Source organism: Gopherus flavomarginatus, chromosome 3 (assembly GCF_025201925.1).
Source record: "Gopherus flavomarginatus isolate rGopFla2 chromosome 3, rGopFla2.mat.asm, whole genome shotgun sequence".
Lineage (NCBI taxonomy): Eukaryota > Metazoa > Chordata > Testudines > Testudinidae > Gopherus > Gopherus flavomarginatus.
In genome coordinates, this window is record NC_066619.1 from 72,410,143 (window position 1) to 72,431,962 (window position 21,820).

Consider the following 21,820-nt stretch of genomic DNA (forward strand, 5'->3'; position numbering starts at 1 on the left):
TGACCAAAATGTTCATACACCACTATCATCATCCTGTCCGTGTTCTCAATACTTTTCAAGAACTGTGGCAAAATGTGTTCAGAGTGGAAAACGGGACTGAACAAAAATGCCAACATACACAATGTGTACCATACCACACTGGTCCCAATGTCTGACAGTATGAACCAAGGTAAGGATATGAGCTGTGAAGCCACTCAGCTATCACCTTCTTCAGCTTGTGCAACCATGCAGATTCAATGTGATTTCCTGAAGACTACAGGGAGAGTATAGTTGCCACATTGTACTGCTGACCCATTCAAAGTTTGCTTTCCTAAAGCAGACCTATGGAGTGCTCTTGACACTTGTAAGTCAGTGTTAGACCTCTGATTAGCATGTGTGTTGTGAGGAACTGTCCTGCTCCCAGGGCTGCTCAAGGAACACTGCACATTTGCTGGAATAGTTCCGGGACAGCTTTTGTGGAGAAAAGCATGTGACTTAGTACTATCTGTCAGTAATACCTCATCCTGAAGCTTATCATCTGAGCAAGAAGGGCAATAAATTGCCTGTCAGTGTTTTACTGAGTAAAAGGGCCATGGAAGTTAGTCTCACCCAGAATTGTCTCATGTTGTGCAGCTAATTCCTGACCTCAATCTTACTTTTTCTAGGAGCAATGGAGATTTGGAAACACAAAACACATAATTAGCCTGCAGAACTCATAACCACAAAATACCACTGAGTCCAAGAGCTTAGCAGGATTTAAAAAGAAGATGTAAACATTTATCTGGATAACAAGAATGTCCAGAGTTGTCATCGTAAACATTTTAAAAAAATAAGCAAATGTTTTTGAAGGATTAGTGAATGACTCAAAGATTGGCAGACTGATAAACAATGAGGACAACAGGCAATCATTCAGAGTAATCTGGATCATTTGGTAAGCAGGACCCATTCAAACAAAATGTATTTTAATACAGCCACATGTAAAGTTACATACCTAAGAACAAGGAATGTATGCCATATCTACAGAATAGGTGACTGCACCTTGTAAAGCAATGACTCTGAAATGGATTTAGGGGTTGTGACAAAGTTCCTCCTCTACCTTGGTGGGTCCTGTGCTTATTGGCAGATTTGCTCACCTCAGTGATCTTCCCCACAGTCTGGATCAACTACTCCTGTGTCTGATCAGGAGTTGGGAGGTTTGGGGGGAACCCGGGCCCGCACTCTACTCCGGGTTCCAGCCCAGGGCCCTGTGGATTGTAGCTGTCTACAGTGCCTCCTGTAACAGCTGCATGACAGCTACAACTTCCTGGGCTACTTCCCCATGGCCTCCTCCAAACACCTTCTTTATCCTCACCACAGGACCTTCCTCCTGGTGTCTGATAACGCTTGTACTTCTTACTCCTCCAGCAGCACACCCTCTCACTCTCAGCTTTTTGGGCCTCTTGCTCCCAGCTACTCACACGCACTTCCTCTCCTCTGGCTCCTCCTTGCCTGACTGGAGTGAGCTCCTTTTTAAACGCAGGTGCCCTGATTAGCCTGCCTTGACTGGCTGCAGGTGATCTAATCAGCCTGTCTGCCTTAATTGTTTCTAGCAGGTTCCTGATTACTTTAGTGCAGCCCCTGCTCTGGTCACTCAGGGAACAGAAAACTACTCATCCAGTAACCAGTATATTTCCCCTCTACCAGATTCCTGTACCCTACTGGTCTGGGTCTGTCACAGGGTATAGTAGACCAACAACTCAATATGAACTCCCAATGCGATGCTGTGGCAAAAGAAGGCTAATGCAATCTTGGGAAACATAAACAGGGGAGTAGGCAGGTGATTTTACCTCTATCTATGACATGGGTGAGACAGATACTGGAATACTGTGTACAATTCTGGTATCCATATTTTTAAAAGGATGCTGAAAAACTGGAGAAGGAAAGAGCCACACAAGTGATTTGAGGGCTAGAGAAAATGCCTTACAGTGAGAGACTTAAGAGCTCAACCAATTTCGTTTTTCAAAAAGAAGATAGAGAAGTAACTTGATTGCAGTGTTTAGTACCTTCACAGGGGGAAAATACTGTGTAATTCTAGAAGAGAAAGGCATAACAAGTATCAATGGCTTTGAGTTGAAGTCAGACAAATTTAAGTTAGAAATTGGCACACATTTTTAATAGTAGGGTCACTGACCATTGCAACAAATTACTAAGGAAAGTGGTGCATTCTCATTCTCTTGATGCCTTTGGATCAAGACTGGATGCTTTTCTGGAAGATATGGTTTAGCCAAACAGACTCAGTATAGAGGGGAAATGGCTGAAACTTAAATTACTTCTGATGTATCAGTCTGGTCAGATGATTTAATGGTCCCTTCCGGCCTTAAGATCTATGAATACATGACCATATTTTTATATTTTGAGTCAGTTTAGAAATGTAAGGCATGTGAAAGGTGCCAGAGTGACTGCATTTGAAAAGAAAGGTTCTGTGTCTAAAGAAGACTACAATATAGAAAACAGTACAAGTTTTCCACATCTGCCTTCCTGACTGTTTTATTCTGACATGAAAGGACCATTTCTAAGTGTCAGAGGGCATCCTGATTCAGTCCTTAGCTTCTCTGCTGAACATCAGTTGTGACGTTGATTGTAGTTATATAGACACCTGCCCACTAGAAACTGGACTGAGATCACCATATAATTTCTCACAGACCCCTGAGCAGCTATCAAGTAGCAATGACTTCTGAGCACTACCAATCTGAACTAGATTTGAACCTGATCTAAAAGTTAAAGACTTTATATTCAATCATCTAAGCCAACTTGGCCTTTCGGTAATTTATATTTCCTGAAACAATATATTTTAAAATGTTCCCTATTACAACTGGTTGTTTATTCTGGCTTCAAACCAAACCAATTTAATGAAATTATTTCTTGACTTTTTTTAAACACTTACCATCAAAACGTAAAAATTTAACATCTTTGGCAAAAATATTTGTTATGCTTTCTTAAAACTTTTCCCCCACTGATGTCAGTGTTACAGTGTATGTTATCTTTAATCTTTCTTCCTCTGTTTGAAGAAAACAATCGAGACCATTTCCAGGATCTTGAACCATCACTCACCTGCGCCTTTGCCAATTTTTTTTCCAGCAGGTCCCGCTCCCTTTCTGTTTGCTGCAGACGTTTATTAAGCTCCACTATATCTCCCTTTAGTGATGCCAGGGCTGCTAAATGGAGCTGTAAGACAATCAAAATGTATCCAGGTTAAACTTGTCTACCAAATGTACCCTACTGTAAACTACTAGGAGGCATCAGTGTTCACAATTAGTGTGAATTTCACACTTGAGAACTTTTAAATCACAAGATGGGATAAAATAATCCACATGCAGCTGAATGCTTTTCCTGGAACACTCCTGAGCAGGAGCATATATTGTATTAAGAGAGAGAACACATATAACAAGGGTAAAAATAATGCAGTGTAATTTAGTTGGAAGCCTGAATCCGTTAGCTTTTTAACACTATCCCAATGGATACTAGCTCGGAGACTTGTGCTATAAAAGAAGGTGCAGTGTCCTTTAATCATTTGAATGCTCTCAGATATAAAAGCCTGTGTAACCTTCCTACAGAGAACAACAGGAATATGGCATGCAAGGGTACAAAATGTTACTTTGAGACTAATACAAATTCCACATTACCATTTTGCAGTTGATTGAGACAATTTTTTCCCGGGTCTCATGCTAGTGAGTTTAAACAACAAAGATTTACTGAGGTTGTAATGGAAGAACCAGATCTGCATTTCTTTCCTAGATCATTTATCTGGGTTAAGCAATCATGCTAAAGGCAAAATCCTGTCCTTACAGTCCGTACAGCCTGGTGGGTCCCAGAGATATTTTACAATTTCAAAATGTCAATTCCAATACTCTTTAGATGCTTTTCAATCTTCACGGTATGACTGCTGTGTATTAGTGTTAAAGGTTCTTTGTATTCCCCCCCCTTTGTGTAAATACGTAATTCCTCAATTAAAAATATTGGAAATTAAAATGCAGTACACCCAGATATCAGAGAACATGCTACTAACAACTAAACCGAAGAATGGAGAAAGCCATCCAGAATGGGAAAAAACAACAGAAACTGAACCAAAAGCTAGATGAGAGATGGAACATAAGACATACCTCATACTTAGCTGATGGCATATGCAAATTTATGATCAGCCAGGAAAATTGCGATAAAATGGGCAATCAATTTTTACTTCAAAATAATAAAACTGAAAATATATCTTTACCCACATATTTATGCCAGTGAGATAGATCTGTGGAGGAGCTGCAGGTCTGTGCGTGGGCGAGGAGGCGAGGGGGGGGCAGAATGGGACTGGCTGGGCAATGAGACTGGCGGCAAGTAGCTGGGGGGTGGGGTGGGACTGGAAAAGGTTGGACAAGACGACTGGAAGTCTGGAGAAGTGAGACAAGGAATTGATGGACAAGGAGATTAGAACTGGGATCAGAAGCCTGAGGAGTACACACTGAGCCTAGTGAGGTGAGGAGAATGGGACGGGGACAAGAAACCCGTGGTGGGGAAGAGACAAGACTTAGACAACTGAAAGGGGATGGGGCAGAAAGGAGTCATGCTTGTGGGGAATGGGAAGAAGAGTCTGTCTCAACTAGAGTACATTCTGTTCCAGAGCCTAGAACAGAATCTAAGATTCCTTAGTCTTACCATTCCTCTGCTGTCAGAAAATATCTGTAGTATCCACTGGCAGAGTATCCCACCAACCTCTAATGCTGGTCCCCATAGAGGATGACAGCCTACTATTGCTATCAGTTACTCTGGTATGTGATCATGTAATTAAACAATGCACATAATGCATATGCACTACGGTGTTAAAATAAGGTTGCAAATACAACCTAAATACTGCCATTTCCTAACTTTGAATGTTTGACTTTGTGTAGGCCTTGCATGAAAAATGAAAGAAAACAGCAGTAAGGAAACAGAGATTAACAATGGACAAGACATAAATTCACAAGTGGACTTGTAAATAACATGTCATTAGTCGATAACGAAATAGTAAGAATAACGTGTGATAAGCTTGCAACTGCAGTTTTGTTTACTAGGACACTTTGCAGCTTATGGACAGTTCATGATCTGTACAGGGATTGGTTTAAAAAATTAGTAGACTTACCATAAAAGTCATTAACCAATAGTATTAAGTATAAGTATGTATATAAGCTGACTCATGATTACGTAGGTTGGATGTGTACTCTGAACCCACCCCCTACACTTGAGCCTGATCAACTCAAGTGTAGTTTGATTGTATGCCAATAAAGAAAACTCAGTAAAGAGTCCAGTTGAACTGATCTCTTGGATTCCAGAGAACTGGATAAAGCAGTGGTCCCCAACCTTCTGGTGGGCACCAGATGATGAGCCATCGTGGCTGGCGGACAAGCATCTGCTGAAATGCCACTGAGAAGCAGTGTCATCCAGAGGCGTTGCAGCCAAAATGCTGCTGATTTCAGTGGCAACACCTCTGGATGACGCTGCTTGTCGGCGGCATTTCGGCAGATGCTCATGCGCCAGCCAGTAAGTGAGCACACATAGATGCCCCGGCGGGTGCCATGGCGACCACGGGCACCACGCTAGGGACCACTGGGATAAAGTATTCTCCCAGAACTGGGCAAGATGTTCTGGATAAGACAAGTGGAAAAAGGCTCAGAGGGAATCCCAATACTTTGCAACCTTAATAATGTATGTGTGAGTATATTCTCTCTCTCTCTCTCTCTCTCACACACACACACACACACACACACACACACACACACACACACACACACACACACACACGAAAGCCTAATTATGCTGTAGAAATTGTGCCCCTTCATGCACCATGGAAAGCTTCTTACTTCCCAGTGGGACATAGGAAAGTTGATTTTTCAAGCATTAGGTTATATTTTCTACATTATGCACACTAGACATTCTTCCTATTAGCAATGGTCATAAATTTCTTATCTTTGTTCTCCTTAATATTAGGTTACTGGCTCTTATAATTAGCTCTCAAGTAATACACAAATTAACACCACACACACTTCACAAAAAAGTGGTGCTTGTTTGTTTGTTTTTTGAAAAAAAAAAGTCTTTTCAGTTTTTTGACCAGCTCTACTATAGAGTACAATCAAGTGCATCTGTTTCACAGAACCATTTAACACACACTCTCCTCCAAAACACTGCCTTCTCTCCACATGTCAATAATAGCTATAATTCTCTAAGTTGTATAAAACCAGCATCACACAGTCATGTAAACACCTCTCCCCTTTGTACAATATTCTTCAATGACTACCAGCTGTGGTCCTAATTAAATAACAAGCCAACAATGCTCACATGCTGAGCAGCAGTATAAAAGAACACTGTTCATTTAAAAATCACATTTAAACTCCCCAGGCTCTCTTACCTGTGTTAACATCATCTAAGAGTATCAATACTGAAAGCATATTACATATTTAATCATTTATGCTATTTATTTTTTTCATGTAATTCATTGTGGACAATAAAAATAGTTTCATGTTTATTTCTTAGTCAATTTTTCTTTATCACGATGCTGCAATTTTATGATCACTGAAAAAACATTTCTATTAATACTAGGTTTTGTAAAACCTTATGCTTATTATATATTATTTTGTAAAACATTATGTTTATTATTATGTTTATAAAACTTAGATTTTGGACTTTCTTTAACCAAAGAAATCCCATTTCCTTATAAAATTTAGCTTTATTAGTACTCAATATTGTACAAAGCCAATGGTATACAAAAAGGAAGGAAAAAATCTCAAAATACTCAAGTGCCATGCCAGACAATGTGACATTATCCAGCCAAACAAGACTAGCACAAGGTTAAACAGCCACTAGGGCTTACATACATATTCATAATCTGAGTCTGCATTTACCTCACATTGTTTCCTTTTACTGTACTACACCGGTAGTGGCCTAACAATTTACAATTTTCCAACTAATTTGTAAGTATGGTCACTGAAAACAAGCAGCTTCTATGGACGTCCCCGACTTATGCAATCATTCAGTTCCGGAAAACCTTGCGTAACTCAAATTCTGCGTAAGTCGGAAACGTACCCATAAATTGCACAACAATTTCCGCAACTCAAAAATCCTATTTCTGGCTTATGGAACTTTTTCCATAAGTGCGAATTTGCATAAGTCGGGTCTTGAGTAACCTGAGGACCCTCTGTATCTGTCATAGTCTATGGCAGGAATCAACTTTCCTCTTGATCTCCACAACTGATTTACATCTTAAAAAACTGCTGTACTGGAAGCAAGAGATGTGGAAAGAGGAAGCTGAAACACTCATGATTTTGATGAAAAATCCTGCTAACCTCTATTTTGCTCCCATCAAAAATTAGGGTGTCATCTCCCAGCTTATTGGCAGTTCTGCAAACACAAGATGAGCTGCAGAGCTGGCGCTCGGGGTGGGGGCAGTGCGTGGAGCTTCCCTGATCGCCCCTGTGCCTAGGGGTTGCAGGGACATGCCAGCTGCTTCCAGGAGCTGCGCGGAGCCAGGGCAGGCAGGGAGCTTCCTTAGTCCAGGTGTGCTGCTGACTGGACTTTTAACAGCCCTGTCAGCACTGCTCATTGGAGCTGCTAGAGTCCCTTTCGACCAGACGTTCTGGTCGAAAACCAGACACCTGGCAACCGTATCTTTTGGGCAGAGACTGTCTTTCATGTTCTGCTTGTATAGCACCTGGCAGAGTGGAGTTGGGGTCTCTAGAAGCTACTGTAATTCAAATTAACAACAAGCAGCTGAGTGATAAGCTAAAATGAACAAAAGGATAAATGGTGAAAAGAACATTTAATTTTTAGAATTTTCAGTTTAAATAATCCAAGTTATTAGTGATAAGAAGATAGTTATTTTAATTTTTACAGAGTCCCTTTAAGAGAAACCGATTGTCAATAAATAAAAAACAATTTATTTGCAAAGGAAGTTATAGTTGTAATTTTGTGGTACATAGTAGTTACAGGATATGAAACCTGGGGAGGCTGTGGGAAGAGAATGGAGGCAGTCAAGTGGGATATACTGCTTTCTCCTTGGTGAACAATGACAGATAAGGCAGCGTTACTGACACAGACTGAAATCAGACACTTAAAGCTCAAGGTGGGCTGCATTTTAATGACACAAAATTAGAAAACATATTAAAGACCCAGCAGTTTATGACAATTACGTCTGTATAATCAGACATCATGAATCTTTTAGTGCGCACTAAATACTGATTTGAGCCCTGAGGCTGTAACTCCCAGGGAGAATTACATGAGCACAACTAAGAGTTCTCTGACAAGGCCTGCATTGTTCATAAATTTTTATATTGATCTAATTTAGTAGGTACTGAATTCTCCCATTCAACAGAAACAAGTGCATTTAATGGTAAAGCACCCCATCAATCCAACAGAGTAGGCAAGGCCAACATATTTTACTATAATAACTGAAATGGCTCAGAATAGTCCCCTCACTTTTTCTCAACCAGGGACCCAAGGAAAGCAGAGTTCTTTCTGTAAAAGAATTAGTGTCAGAGGATCACTTAGGATATCTTAGTTCAGAAGCCATGGTTTCTTTTAAATTTGATTACATAGGCACAAGCATGTGACTCAAGCCTACAGAAGCCACACACAATACCCTTTTATTCTTCCAACCAGCTCTGCTCTTGCCTGTTGGAAGGGTAATGATAAGCACAGGGTTCTTGTAAGTTTCAATATGCCACTAGCTCACAAGACTGGAGCAAGAAAGCTTAGTAAAAGGAGCCACAAAGCTGGGAGATCTACCATAATTTAAGATCCACTATCCTCTCTACAAGCTCCTAGAGTTAGCTACAGGATGACTCTACTGCATGTATATATATATATATATATATTTTTTTTAAGAGTAACATAATTTTGTTGCATATGTGCATGGCATCTGCTGGCTCCACGTAAATCTAACTGTGTGCCAAGTCTGGACTGAATGTGTTTAAATGGCAGTGTTCACCACCGAAAAGGAGATTATTGCAAATGCAGTACACTGGTACCCCAGTATAGGGGGAAAAAGGCAGCAGGTTAGTTACCACTCTTAGATTACTGAGGCAGATATAAACTTTTTAATGGTGACCACTGCACAGCATAACTTCGAGAGATCATGTGATCTAGAAAAGAGGTTCCCAAACTGGGGGGCACAGTGTGTGTTCTGGAGAGGTGTGAGAAGCTTTAGAAAAAAAAAGTACTGCATACATTTTGCCCATCACAATCAATAACTAGCATAGCTGACTCCTCCAGACATATCAGGTGCTCAGATGGTGCTGTACATTTGACTTTAGTTGGCGCTGTGCATTTTGACAGATTTCTGTTAAACTTGCATAGCATTATACAAAGCTGGTCATCTGTAAATTAATCCATTTGCTATGAATTTAACTGTAAGCATCGACCACAATCATAGTTTTACTTTTACTCTTATTACAATGGATCATTGGCTGTGTTTGAATCAATACTTCACTGTTTTTAATATTTAGTGAAAGTTTCATGTTGATTTTTTTAATCAGTATATCTACTTGTATGGGGGGGGCAGAAACTATTACAGATACAAGGAATGGGGGAAGCGACAAAGTAAGTTTGAGAACCATTGATCTAAAACAATAAGAACAAACTTGGGAGAGACCAACTATGGAGTTCTAATCCTGACTCCTTTGTGACCTGGAGTAAATTATTTCATGCCTCTGCCTCAACTCCCCCATTAGTAAAAATGTGAATAGAGGATATCTGCTTCCCTGTCACAAAGAGGTGAGATTAACATTAGTTAATGACTTATTATTTGCACAGTGCTCTAAACACATTGTTTGCATTGTGCTTTGTGAACTGCTCTCTGAAAGTATTATTAACATTATTAGATCTGCAGATAGGCAAGTTTAAATATATTGAAGGATTACTGAAAATCACACAAGGACAGATGGCATGTCAATCTGGATGGAGCCACTGAGCTTGGAAACAGGAAGTCACCATTGTGCCTGTGATAAGTAGGTTGGATGAGTGCTGATACCTGGTAGGTCCTGGGCTGAATTTTAGCAAATAATTTAATGACCACAGCAGTTTAAAAGCATGATCCAAAGTCCGATGAAGTCACGTAAAGACAGACTTCTATTGACTTCAGTAGACTTTTAGTGGCAAAATGAAGACCATGAACTATAGGAAACATAAAAACACACAAGAATGCCTAACAGAAACCTACCCACCTATGCAATAGTATAATCTGCCATTTTACATATTCTAAAATAATTGTTTATCCTTTATCACTTAACCACGGATCTACTCGTGTCTTTTCCCCAAACTGGAATCACCTTAACTCAAACTCCTGTAGAAGAATAGCTCTGCTAATGACTTAATTTTGTTAGGGCTGGTCTACACTATGGGGGAAAATCGATCTTAGATACGCAACTTAAGTCGAAGTATCTAAGATCGAATTACTCACCGTCCTCACGGCACGGGATCGATGTCCGCAGCTCCCCCTGTTAATTCCGCAACTCCGTTCGGGTTGGTGGAGTTACGGAATTGATATAAGCGCGTTCGGGGATCGATATATCGCATCTAGATGAGACGTGATATATGGATCCCCGAACAATCGATTGCTACCCGCCGATATGGCGGGTAGCAAAGATGTACCCTTATTTTCAATAGTGCAAAGCCTGTCTTCACTGTACCAAACTAAAAAGAGAGCCTATGTACTTCCCTCTCTATTTGAGGTATGGAAAGAGCTAAAAATTCTTTTTCTCTACCCACCCTTTTGTCTCCCATTCACCTCAGCTACAGTATTTGATACAATTTTAAAACCAGTGATATCTCAAAAGAACCACAGAAGCATCAGGATCTAGATGGGAAATGCACAGACTGTATCTTCATATAGTTAAAAAAAATACTCCACTGTTTCATTAACACTTCGCATTATCTGGACATAGCCAATTACCACCTGATCACCTTAAATTGTTTATTGCTCCCTTTCCCCTGCTTCCATCTCTTGATCTGCTTTGTCTTTCTTAAAATGTAAGCTCTTCAGGGGAGGCACTGAGCTTTCCTTTCTGTTTTTACAGTACTTAGCTTATTATAGGCACTAAAAATAACTAACACACATTCCCTCTGATCTGATCAAATGTCCAAATAAAAATACATCTCCACTCCAAAACCCCACCAAATGTTCATCTTAAATTTCTACAGCACAAATTTGAAATCCCAGGAAGATTCTCAGGCAAGGCACTGAAGATGGTGTTCGATACTGGAAAATGCAAAATGTAGTTGGAATGCCATCTAGGAACTGAAGCAGCAGCAAGAGGACAATAAATGGCGGTTAAAACATTTGTGTAGCATTTCCTGCTCCCCTTAAAAAATGGAACAAACTGCCGGGCAAAAATGGCTAAATATCATACTCACCTAAGGAAAAAGCAGTCTGCAATGTGAACTTCTACGGGAAGTTATGCGTGACATGTCACTGGGATAATGAAAAGCACATTTAAAATACCAATGAAGGAATCTGACCGTGAGTTTAGGGATTTTAGTGTTTAGGATTTTGAAATTATCAGGATTTTGTCATTTGTGCATTTCACTAGAAAATGCAGATAAAACAGGATAGTACATTCCCCCTGCCCTGGCCCAACTACCATACCACTGTGCATGTATGTGAAGGGAGAATATGGACAAGAGATGGGATGGCACTAGTCTACTCTCATGATGGCCTTCAACGTTAATATACAGCTGAATAGGACAATAAAGTACACAGCAAGAATTTAAGAGAAATTACAGCCAGGATACATACAATTTGGTCACATCTGAAGAAAAAGATTTGAAAACAAAAATATTCCAACATAAAAGTAAGGAATTTTTAAACACAAAGGAATTTATGATCTGCAGTTTGTGAGTAGACATTTGTTGACTTTTACAGACATGCTGTTTGCAGTATAATTTACATTTCATCAGCACTACAAAAGGCTACAGAACTACTTGCCATCAACACTCATTTAAAGAGATTGACATGCAAATGAATAGCTCTCTCAACTGTTTTTACTCTCTTCCACTTATTTTTTATAGCTCTTTTTCTACATGATACACTACAAAGATGCATTTTTATGGCTCAAGTGGTGAAATGAATGTAATCAAAGTCCATTTCAGAGAGTGCACTGACAAGGCTGAAATGGAAAATCCAACAAAAACAATCACCTTCTAGAATTAGTGAGAGGACAGCTCAATATTCCCTAAAACAATCTCAACTTGTATAATCCCTAGGGCATAAACCTGAAATACAATAGCCAACTGCCCTTTTCAGTAATTATCTAAGGAAAAGCCAAAATCACTCAAAAATGCTTCCATTGTATTGTTGCAGGTTTCTAGAAAAACACCCAGAGAATCGACATTCATGAAACAATTTTTCTGTATGAGTCCCCAAAAAGAACAAAAACTACCAGTATATCAAATGACATATGAAACACACAGCTTGTGACTTTCCTGTTGAAGTAACGAGGTCATATTAAGCATTCCATAGTCATTTCATATGTTTTTTCAATGTTAAACAAATGGCATGCCAAAACAAGCCAGGATGGAGCCATCCAAATTTTAGCAAAACAAAAGTATTTATTATGGATTCTTGGTCTTTGAAAACATCTTTTGCAGATTTTTCAAATCAAATGAATCTGCTTATGGTTCTTTTAAAGTAATATTTTAGAAAAAATATTCACTTATTTTTTTCCCGGATATTAACATTTCCTAGTACATTTAATATACCTGTGAATCTTCCTAACCATTCTTTGAAATAATTCCAAACTACTCTTGCTGACCTAGTCACAGTGGGTAAATATGGGTAAAAATGCTGCACACGGCAAAATCCACAAGGCATTGTAATACTGATCAACATACAGTCAGCGCTGCATCCACTGATTCTATTGGGAGTAGGGTCAGGCTCAGAATAATATAAAACACACACACACACTATACAGGGAGGGGAAATATCTCCTTTTTAACATTTATATTTATAACTTGCATAGGACAAATGGAGTAAAATGGAAAATAGCTAATGTATAGTTTACTAATCTGCACCAGAGCCAGATTAAGTTATAGGCACTATAGGCCTGTGACTATAAGATTACATAAGAATCTCAGCTTTAATGATACAAATAAAAGGTTTTATCCCTCATGGTTGTGAAGAAAAGGTTGAAAATGTGACCCAAGCATAACCAATACAGTGATATCTGTCTGAGTTTTCAGACAGCCTGAAACAATTAGCTCTGATAATTACTAATTGCCCCCATGAATTTCAACAGGGTGTTTACACCAAGATCCACTGTATGCCTGGCCACCCAGTCATGCACACACCCCCTGGCTGCTGGGTTAATTGCTTTGGGCCAACTCTGACTGCCTGGCTGGAAATTGGGGTGGGGGGTGAGGTGTAGCTCCATTTCAAGTAGGGGGTGAGGTCACAGTACAGGGGTGGAGCTATAAGGGGTCTTATAGTATGTATCAGAGGGGTAACCATGTTAGTCTTTATCCACAAAAACAATGAGTCGTCCGGTGGCACCTTCAAGACTAACAGATTTATTTGGGCATAAGCTTTTGTGGATAAAAACCTCACTTCTTCAGATGCATGGTATGTAGATTGTCTGAATTCAACCCTGGTCTCCATACCCATTAATTGCACTCACAAAATGGAGTCTTCTTCCCAATTCTCAGCAAAGATTTGATATGAGAACTTTGTTGTGAGATCACATGTTGTTAAAATGTCATTACTTTCACAAAATGCATATCACAGGACAGTTATTACCCTAATGCAGGGATCGGCAACCTTTCAGAATGGTGTGCCGAGTCTTCATTTATTCACTCTAATTTAAGGTTTCGCGTGCCGGTAGTACATTTTAACGTTTTTAGAAGGTCTCTTTCTATAAGTCTATAATATATAACTAAACTATTGTTGTATGTAAAATAAATAAGGTTTTTAAAATGTTTAAGAAGCTTCATTTAAAATTAAATTAAAATGCAGAGCCTCCCAGACCAGTGGCCAGGGCCCTGGCAGTGTGAGTGCCACTGAAAAGGTTGCCTACCCCTGCCCTAATGACTAAAATATTTACAGGTGTGCCACGCCAATTAACAAGACTTTGTTCAGTTTTACTGCTGCTATTAAGCAGGGCCGGCTTTATTAATTGCGGGGCTTGATTTGAATACCCGGCGGCGGTCTGGGGCTTCAATGGCGGGGGGGTCCGCTCTGAGTCTTCCGCAGCACCGAAGGACCTCCCACTGCCAAAATGCCGCCGAAGCCCTGAACCACCTCCGGGTAAATTAAAATAAAATAAAATAAAAATGGCGCCTAAGGCACAGGGCCCGATTCCGGGGAGTTGGGCAAATCGGCCTAAAGCCAGCCCTGCTATTAAGAACACTTTGAGCAACTGTGAAAAACAGTCAAGAATCACATCCATTTCACATTGCTGCTTCAGAAAGTTAGGTTCAGCAGCAAAAGCATATATGGACTTATTTATGGGATGAAGAGCCCAAAAAATAAAGGACAGGAGGGAGAGTACAGACTTCTTCTCTAGTGACCCTCAGCAGAAGGCTCTTTGGAGGGGTAGAGTACTGGAAACTCACCCCCCCCGAAAGCAACTGGAAGTGAGGAAGAATTGTCCTGTGGTTAGGCTCTAGCTTGGGACTCAAAGAAGATTTGAGTTAAATTCCCAGCTCTGCCACAAACTTCCAGCTTCCTCCTCCTGCAGTGATGGATGCTCAGCAACTGTAGCAGGAAGGCAGCAAGGTCTTAAGGCTATAAGCATAGGGTTGGGAATCAGCAAGTCCTCAATCTTAACCTGTCTCCGCCATTTACTGTCATAAGGCAGGTTGCTGTCTCAGTTTTCCCCATCTGTAAAATGGGAAGAGTGAAACTCTCACTCATTGGGAAGACATGGAGATAAATTCACTAAGTCTGTGAAGCACTCAGAGACTATGGCAGGGGTAGGCAATTATTTTTTTTTCCAAGGTCCAAACACCAGAGAAGAAAATTTAAAAAACCAAACCAATAACAATAATAAATAAATAAAAAGATTTTGGGGTCTATTCAAAAGCATCTGGGAGTCTAGATTTGGCTCACAGCCCACCTATTGACTACCCCTAGACTACAGTGATGAGCACACTAGAGACGATCATAAAGAAATTAATAATTCTGCATTCAGGACAGGATTTGGCTGAGGTGTAGTAAACAAGGCATGGGGCTACACATTAAATGACAAAAATAAAAAAAATATTGAATGGCTACCCATTCAGTAAGCACTGATCACAGTGTACTTAATGAGTCGGGGTCCTATGGAAAAATAGTACTGTATATCATAACACACACAAGGAGGTGAAATTAAGTTGCACAGGCAGCCTTAATGCTGGTATTTCCTAACTTTCAAGTGCTTCATTTTGCAACTTAAACAACAACAATGTAGTTTTAAAATGTGATTTATGTCTATATCTGTATCTCTGTTTGTGTACTGCAAACAGACACTATGAGACAGAAGTGTGTGATATAAGCTCCCTCTGCCCTAGGCTTCAGAATCTGAGATCCAGCTTGAGATAACTTCAGAGCGCTTTCTATACAGCTATTTTTAGAGCACTAGCACAAGCACAGCTAACCCAAGTCTGTCAACCTGAGCTCGGAGGCTTCTTCCTCCTCACTCCAAAATGCTGCATAGATATACCCTCAATGCCACCACAATATAAATGTTAAATAAATACTAATATAACTAACTCCTTTCTTCAACAGAAAGATGTAAATGGCTCTAAGAGCAAAGACGATAGATGCCATTTCCTTCCTAAAATCTATGTCCAACATTCCCTCTATTTTTTTTTCCTCTCTGAGAAGAAACAAATGGGAGCGAGAATAGAAACAAACCTTTGAGCAATAGACTGTCCTCAGCCTGTATGTGCAACTCACATCAGTGGAAGTCTCCCGCAGATCAGGGGCTGTGTATAGCCCTAAATCTGCAGCTTATGAACCATTTTAACATCCACATCTCCCTCCTAGTTACTTTCAGGGAAGGCCATTTCAATATAACCTATGAGAGGAAGGAGGCCAAATTTCCTCTTTCTAGTCCCCACTTGGTATTTGTAGAAGGAGAAGTAAGCATCTCCTTTCTTCCTGCCTCTCCCCTTCCTCCCCCACCCATCTGCCCCAGGAAGCTGTAGCCAAGGAGGATGGAAGGAAGAACATAGGATGATGTTCCATGAAACTTTTTGTACCTGACAATTCCCATGTCAAGGCCATTTTCTCCATTGTCTCAGCTTTCTGGCAACACTTCTGTGACGGGCACTCCACTCCTTTATCTAAACCTAGGGAGAGGGAGCTGAGGACAAATTCCAAGTATGTCCTTCAATCGATGGGGCCCTGGGATGAGTAGTGTTGTGTTTGGTACTCTTTGCTCTGCTTGAGTGCCAAAGTGGGAAGAGCAACCATCAGGCACAGATAATTAGTAGGCTTGTGTTCTGTGCTAGAGCACATCGATTTGTTTCATAATACTCATGACCACATATGAAGCTTAGTACATTGTTTGCAAACCACTTCTGCAGCAAACTAGGTTCTTCACTCACCCTTACCATTCTGCTGGAAAATACAGTAGATCTTCCAAAAGAAGCAGGCTGTAGATACAAGAGTCACTTGTGAAATCCAAATTAAATATTACTGTTACTACTACTGATGATAATGGATTCAAAAGTTCAGTAACTCAGACATAGGTTAGGGGTTTGTTATAGAAGTGGATGGGTAGGATTCTGTGGTCTGCTTTGTGCAAGAGGTCAGACTAGATGATCATATTGGTCCCTTCTGACCCTATAGTCTATGTGTCTATAAAAGTTCTCCTGCTCTTGTCAAGATCTCTCAGAAACAAAATTAATTCCTACTTCCAAAGGCACAACTGGGGATTTATTAACAAAACTGCACTAACTGTGCCATTAAGGTTCATTGTCTTTTAGAATGATCCGTATGATCTGCTGACACTGTATATTTAAAAGCATAGGGCTTGTCATGCCAGGTTAAACCAGTGGCCCATCAATCCAGCATCCTACTTTTGGCAGAATCTGATGCCTCAGACAAAACTGGAAAAAAACAAAATCAACCCTATCATGTAGCTGGGCAACCATGCAAAGTTGTATGGGGAAACAGTCTCCTGAGTCTTACAGGGGTTGAGTAATGCCCCTATTCCTTACTTATTACCAAATCTTAGCTTCCAAAACAACAATTATAAATAGTCATAACATTAACCAACTGTTTCTTAATTACAGATAAAGGATTTGACAATCTCACCACTTACTACAGCAAAATCCACTGGATGACTGTGCCTCAGTTGGAAAAAGGATTACATTTAATTTGGTTTATTTATATTGCTGAGCCCCTTTTTCTCATGTAAAGAGATAATGCGCAAAGGAGGGACTGGTCGGTTTTCCCTAACCACTTAATAACTTACATTTAGGAGGAAGAACAGTGGCAGACTAGTGCTCTTTCCTGATGAATTTATATTTCTATTAACTGGAGGATATTGGTGCATTATGCATTTTAATGAATCAGGTACAGTGTGTAACAAAGATAATTGTCTAACATGGGCAGACATGATCGTGATTCAGCATTAAAGGTAAGTATTTCAGAAAGAGGAGTGCCAAAGCGGAAACAACTGGAATTATTTTGAATACTTGTTTACAACATAAGGAAGCACAAAGTCATCCTTGAACAGGTTTTGTGTCAGTAAAAAGTATTTATTTATTTGTTATAGTTAGATATATACCTATCCTCAGCTCTAGGCACTGAACTTAAAAATATAGCCAAAAACAGTACAATCATCATCTCAAAGAAAATTCCCAAGACCTACCCAAATAAACTTCCTCCCTACTTATCCCAGTCCATAATCCTAGTCAAATAAGCTTCTCCACCCCATTGCATAACCCTGTCCAAATACATTTCTGCATTTCTTCATTTAATGACTCCATTCAAAGCCCCTTTCCTTCCCAAGAAAATTTGGAAGAATAAATTGAGCCTTACATTGTTTCATGAGTCATTAAGTTGGGCTGTATCAGACCAAAGACAGCAAATGAGTTGTAGAGTCTCAGGGCCTCTCATTGAAAATGCCCTTATCACCCTGCCCCTTCTTATTAAAACCAAGGAGCTATTAGCTTGAGCACCTCTGGCATTCCCAGCTATATAGGGGAGAGAGAGAGAGAGAATATATCTGTAAGATAGCCAGGATCCAAACCATTTAGAGCGTTAAAGATCAAAACCAATACCTTCAAAATTCATGTAGACATCAATTGGCAGCCTGTGCAGATCACAAGGGCAATGTGCCATCTATGTGAAACAACACTTAGTGCTGCACTTGCTGCAATCCTCAGATGTTTTCCTTTCTTCCAGGATAACACTATGTCACAGCAGAAAGAGCAATACAATTCTGAGGTTACAAACACATGGATAACTGTGACGAGGTCCAGACCCCACTGAAAAGTCAGTCTTCTTACCAGCACAAATGACAAGCAGCTTTAAAATCTGTTGGGTTGATGTGGGCAAGTTTACACAGAACCAATGGCAGGCACACTTCAGTCTCTTTGGAGCCAGAAGCAGGGATCCAACACAATACCTCCAATGCGGAACACAGTAACAAATGGCAGGATAATCTTTTAGGTTATGTCCACATTGGAGCTAGGGATGCGATTCCAAACTCACATATGTATACTCAAGCTAGCACTCATCAAGTTAGCATGAGTATTCCTAGCAAGGTAGCTGTAGCAGTATAGGCAGCAGCAATGGAGGCTGAAACCGGTGAATACGTACTCAGCATGGCTAAATCATGCTGCCACTGCCCACGTTGCCAGAGCTACACTCCTATTTATACCCACACTAGATTTCATCAAATGAGAGTGAGTATGTGTATGCAAGCTGGGAATCACACCCCTAGATTGTAGTGTAGACATAGCCTTCGTGAAGACAGCTGATATTTATCCTTGCCACTTTTTCTGGGTGCTTCTCCAAGCCTAAAAGCAAATCCTGTGTACTATTCAGAATTCTGGACCTAATTTCTATGGCAAAGTCCCCTGACAGCATTCCAATTGACCGACGGCAGGACTTGGTAAATATAGCAAACAAGCAAGAGGTCACATGAAGGTACAATTAATTAATTAAAAAGCAAACTTGAAGCTGGGGTTTGGATGGCAGATCCTGATGCAGGGTTGAGCCCTTTGCTTGTATGTTGCATCAGCATCCCTTTCTCCCACCTTCAATCTGTTTTTGCCATTTTAGATTATAAGATTGTTGAGTGTGGAGGCTGCATCTTCCTTTTTCGTAGACCACCTACTACAATGTAGTTCTGATCCCAACAGCAGTCTTTGGGTACGCCCACAATATTAGAAAACAACAACTAGTGCAAGCTCTATTGGACTGAGAAAAGAATTTACTCACCGATTCAAAGTCATCTCTAATCTCTGCAAGCTGCTAAACATTTTAATAGGGACTCTCTGTATTGCATATTGTACCTCCATTTTTTTGGTCAAACGAATCACTCACAATCAAAATGTTTTAGAGTGTTTAATGAACAATAAACCTTCACTGTGAGTGGTGCACACACATCTTAAAAGTATAGATAAACTTATTAAGTTACAAAACTTAGCTGAAGATTAACACTTTCCAGTTACAGAAGAAGTAATAACAAAGCTTCTCCAATAGTCTGACAATTTACTCCAAAAATTTTCGTTACCATGTTCCCACCCTTCCCTGCTAAGGCAGAATCAATTCTTACATTGGCCTCTGAGAGCCAAATTCTTCTACTCTCCATTCTACCCCATTAAAGCCAGTAGGATGCAGGGTACAAATAAGGCAGGTATTTGGCCCTGAAATTTAAGAGTAAAGACTATACCTCAGTGGCTTGTGGTTTTTCTACTTTAGAGTAATTTCTCTGCTTTCAATCATCACATTTCTATCATCAAATAATCATGCAGCAATAATACAAATCTTCTAAGAAGCCAAAGACAGCAGTGTTAACGTTGCTCCTTAAGCATTCAATGTAGTATTACAAAAACCCACCAATAACCAATACACACCAGAGTCAGTATAAGTCACTACTTAGAAATTGAAGGTGTTGCGCATGTCACACACACTTCTCTTAACACTTCAAAATGTCTGCATTCTTCTTACAACCTCTCCCATCACACTAAAAAGACCCTTTATGAACATGGTCCTGTGCTTTCAGCAGTAATTGACATAGCTGTAAATCCACATAATGTTCAGGAAATAAATCTTGTGCTCTCTGCTGCCAATATAGGAACATTAATCTTAACAAGAGGGGCACAATACAGTACCTCCTTATCTGCTTTAAGTAGGCAACTATTTGACTCATGTTAATTGTCCTGACAGAAAGGGATCAACACCACATTAATCCATTTTACCGCATGACTCTCGATCCCTTTTTTTTTTTATTCTCTCCTGAACTGCTATATGGGAGTAGCATGCTTGGTATTCCCAAAGCTAAAGCTATTTCATTTGCAACTCTCAACACAGGAACTGACTGCCTGATTTCCTCAGGTGAGAAATGCCATATTGTAACACGTAGGTGATAAAATTATCCAAAGATATTGCTAGCAATTCATATGCTAATATACCTTTGGCTACGTGTCCTATGGCTTGCAGATTTATACCCAAACACCTGGGCTCTTCCTTTCATTTATACTTTGAGAAACTGCAGCACTTCATATACATTATCTAATTAATGCTAAGCTTTATTAATCAACATAGATTAAACAAACAGTTCTGGGAAGATGATATGCAGGTATCATTCCTACTCACTCATGAGGAAATTGACATAAAGACATTAAATCCTACATCTGCCATGATGGGTTCTAATTTGTGGTGCCTGTTTTTGGGCATGCAGCCTACTCTCATTTTCAGAGTTGCTGAGCACCCACAAGTCCAGCTGAAGTCAACAGGAGCTGTGCATACTCAGTTTCTCTAGAGATCAGTCAAAAGGTGTCTCAAGCCACACATCCAGTATTGACATAACCAAAAAGCAAAGCACATTTTTAAACATTTGTCTCTGACTTGCCTAAGGCCACACAGCCAACAGTGCTGGCTCTCAGCAGGAGTCTCTGGCTCCATGCTTAGTCACAAGGCCATGCTGCTGAACTCTTTATTATTGAGCACTTGCTATTCATGAGGACACACTGATCTTGTTCCTTGGAAGACAGATGGACCATCTGCAAAGACTTTGGTAATGAGTGATTTATAAAAAATTTTACTCAAAAAAAAAATCCACTTTTTTCATCTTTTTGAGAAACTGCTTTCAGAGATGTTTCATTGCTGGAAAAGGGCCCTACCATTTACAAGTATCAGTCATTTCATTCTTCTTGAATGAGCATGTTGAAAATATCATACTGTCTTCTACTGTGATTCATTCTAGGAAGAACAGGAGTACTTGTGGCACCTTAAGAGACTAACACGTTTATTTACGCTTAAGCTTTCGTGGGCTAGAGCCCACTTCATCGGATGCATAGACTAGAACATACAGCCAGAAGATATTTATACATACAGAGAACATGAAAAGGTGGAAGTAGCCATACCAACTGTGAGAGGCCAATTAGTTGAGATGATTATCACTTCAAAAGTTTTTCTTCTCCTGCTGCTGCTAGCTCATCTCAGCTGACTGGCCTCTTACAGTTGATAGGGCTCTTTAAATCGGTTCCTGTACTCCTCCCCGACGAGAGGAGTAGCGCTAAAATTGTTATTATCATATCGGATTAGGGTTAGTGTGGCCGCAAATTGAGGGTATTGGCCTCTGGGCGGTATCCCACAGTGCACCACTGTGACCGCTCTGGACAGCAATCTCAACTC

At 40.1% G+C, this 21,820-nt stretch overlaps 1 protein-coding gene across 4 annotated transcripts in view; it reads right to left on the reverse strand.

Moving 5' to 3' along the window:
* MCC (MCC regulator of WNT signaling pathway) overlaps positions 1 to 21,820 on the reverse strand; it is a 341,462-nt gene that overhangs the window by 116,665 nt on the left and 202,977 nt on the right. For all 4 annotated transcript variants that reach the window (XM_050945632.1, XM_050945631.1, XM_050945634.1 and 1 more), the window contains one exon: positions 3,070 to 3,183. In XM_050945632.1, the coding sequence (XP_050801589.1) occupies positions 3,070 to 3,183 (114 nt within the window). The remainder of the gene's footprint in view (positions 1 to 3,069; positions 3,184 to 21,820) is intronic.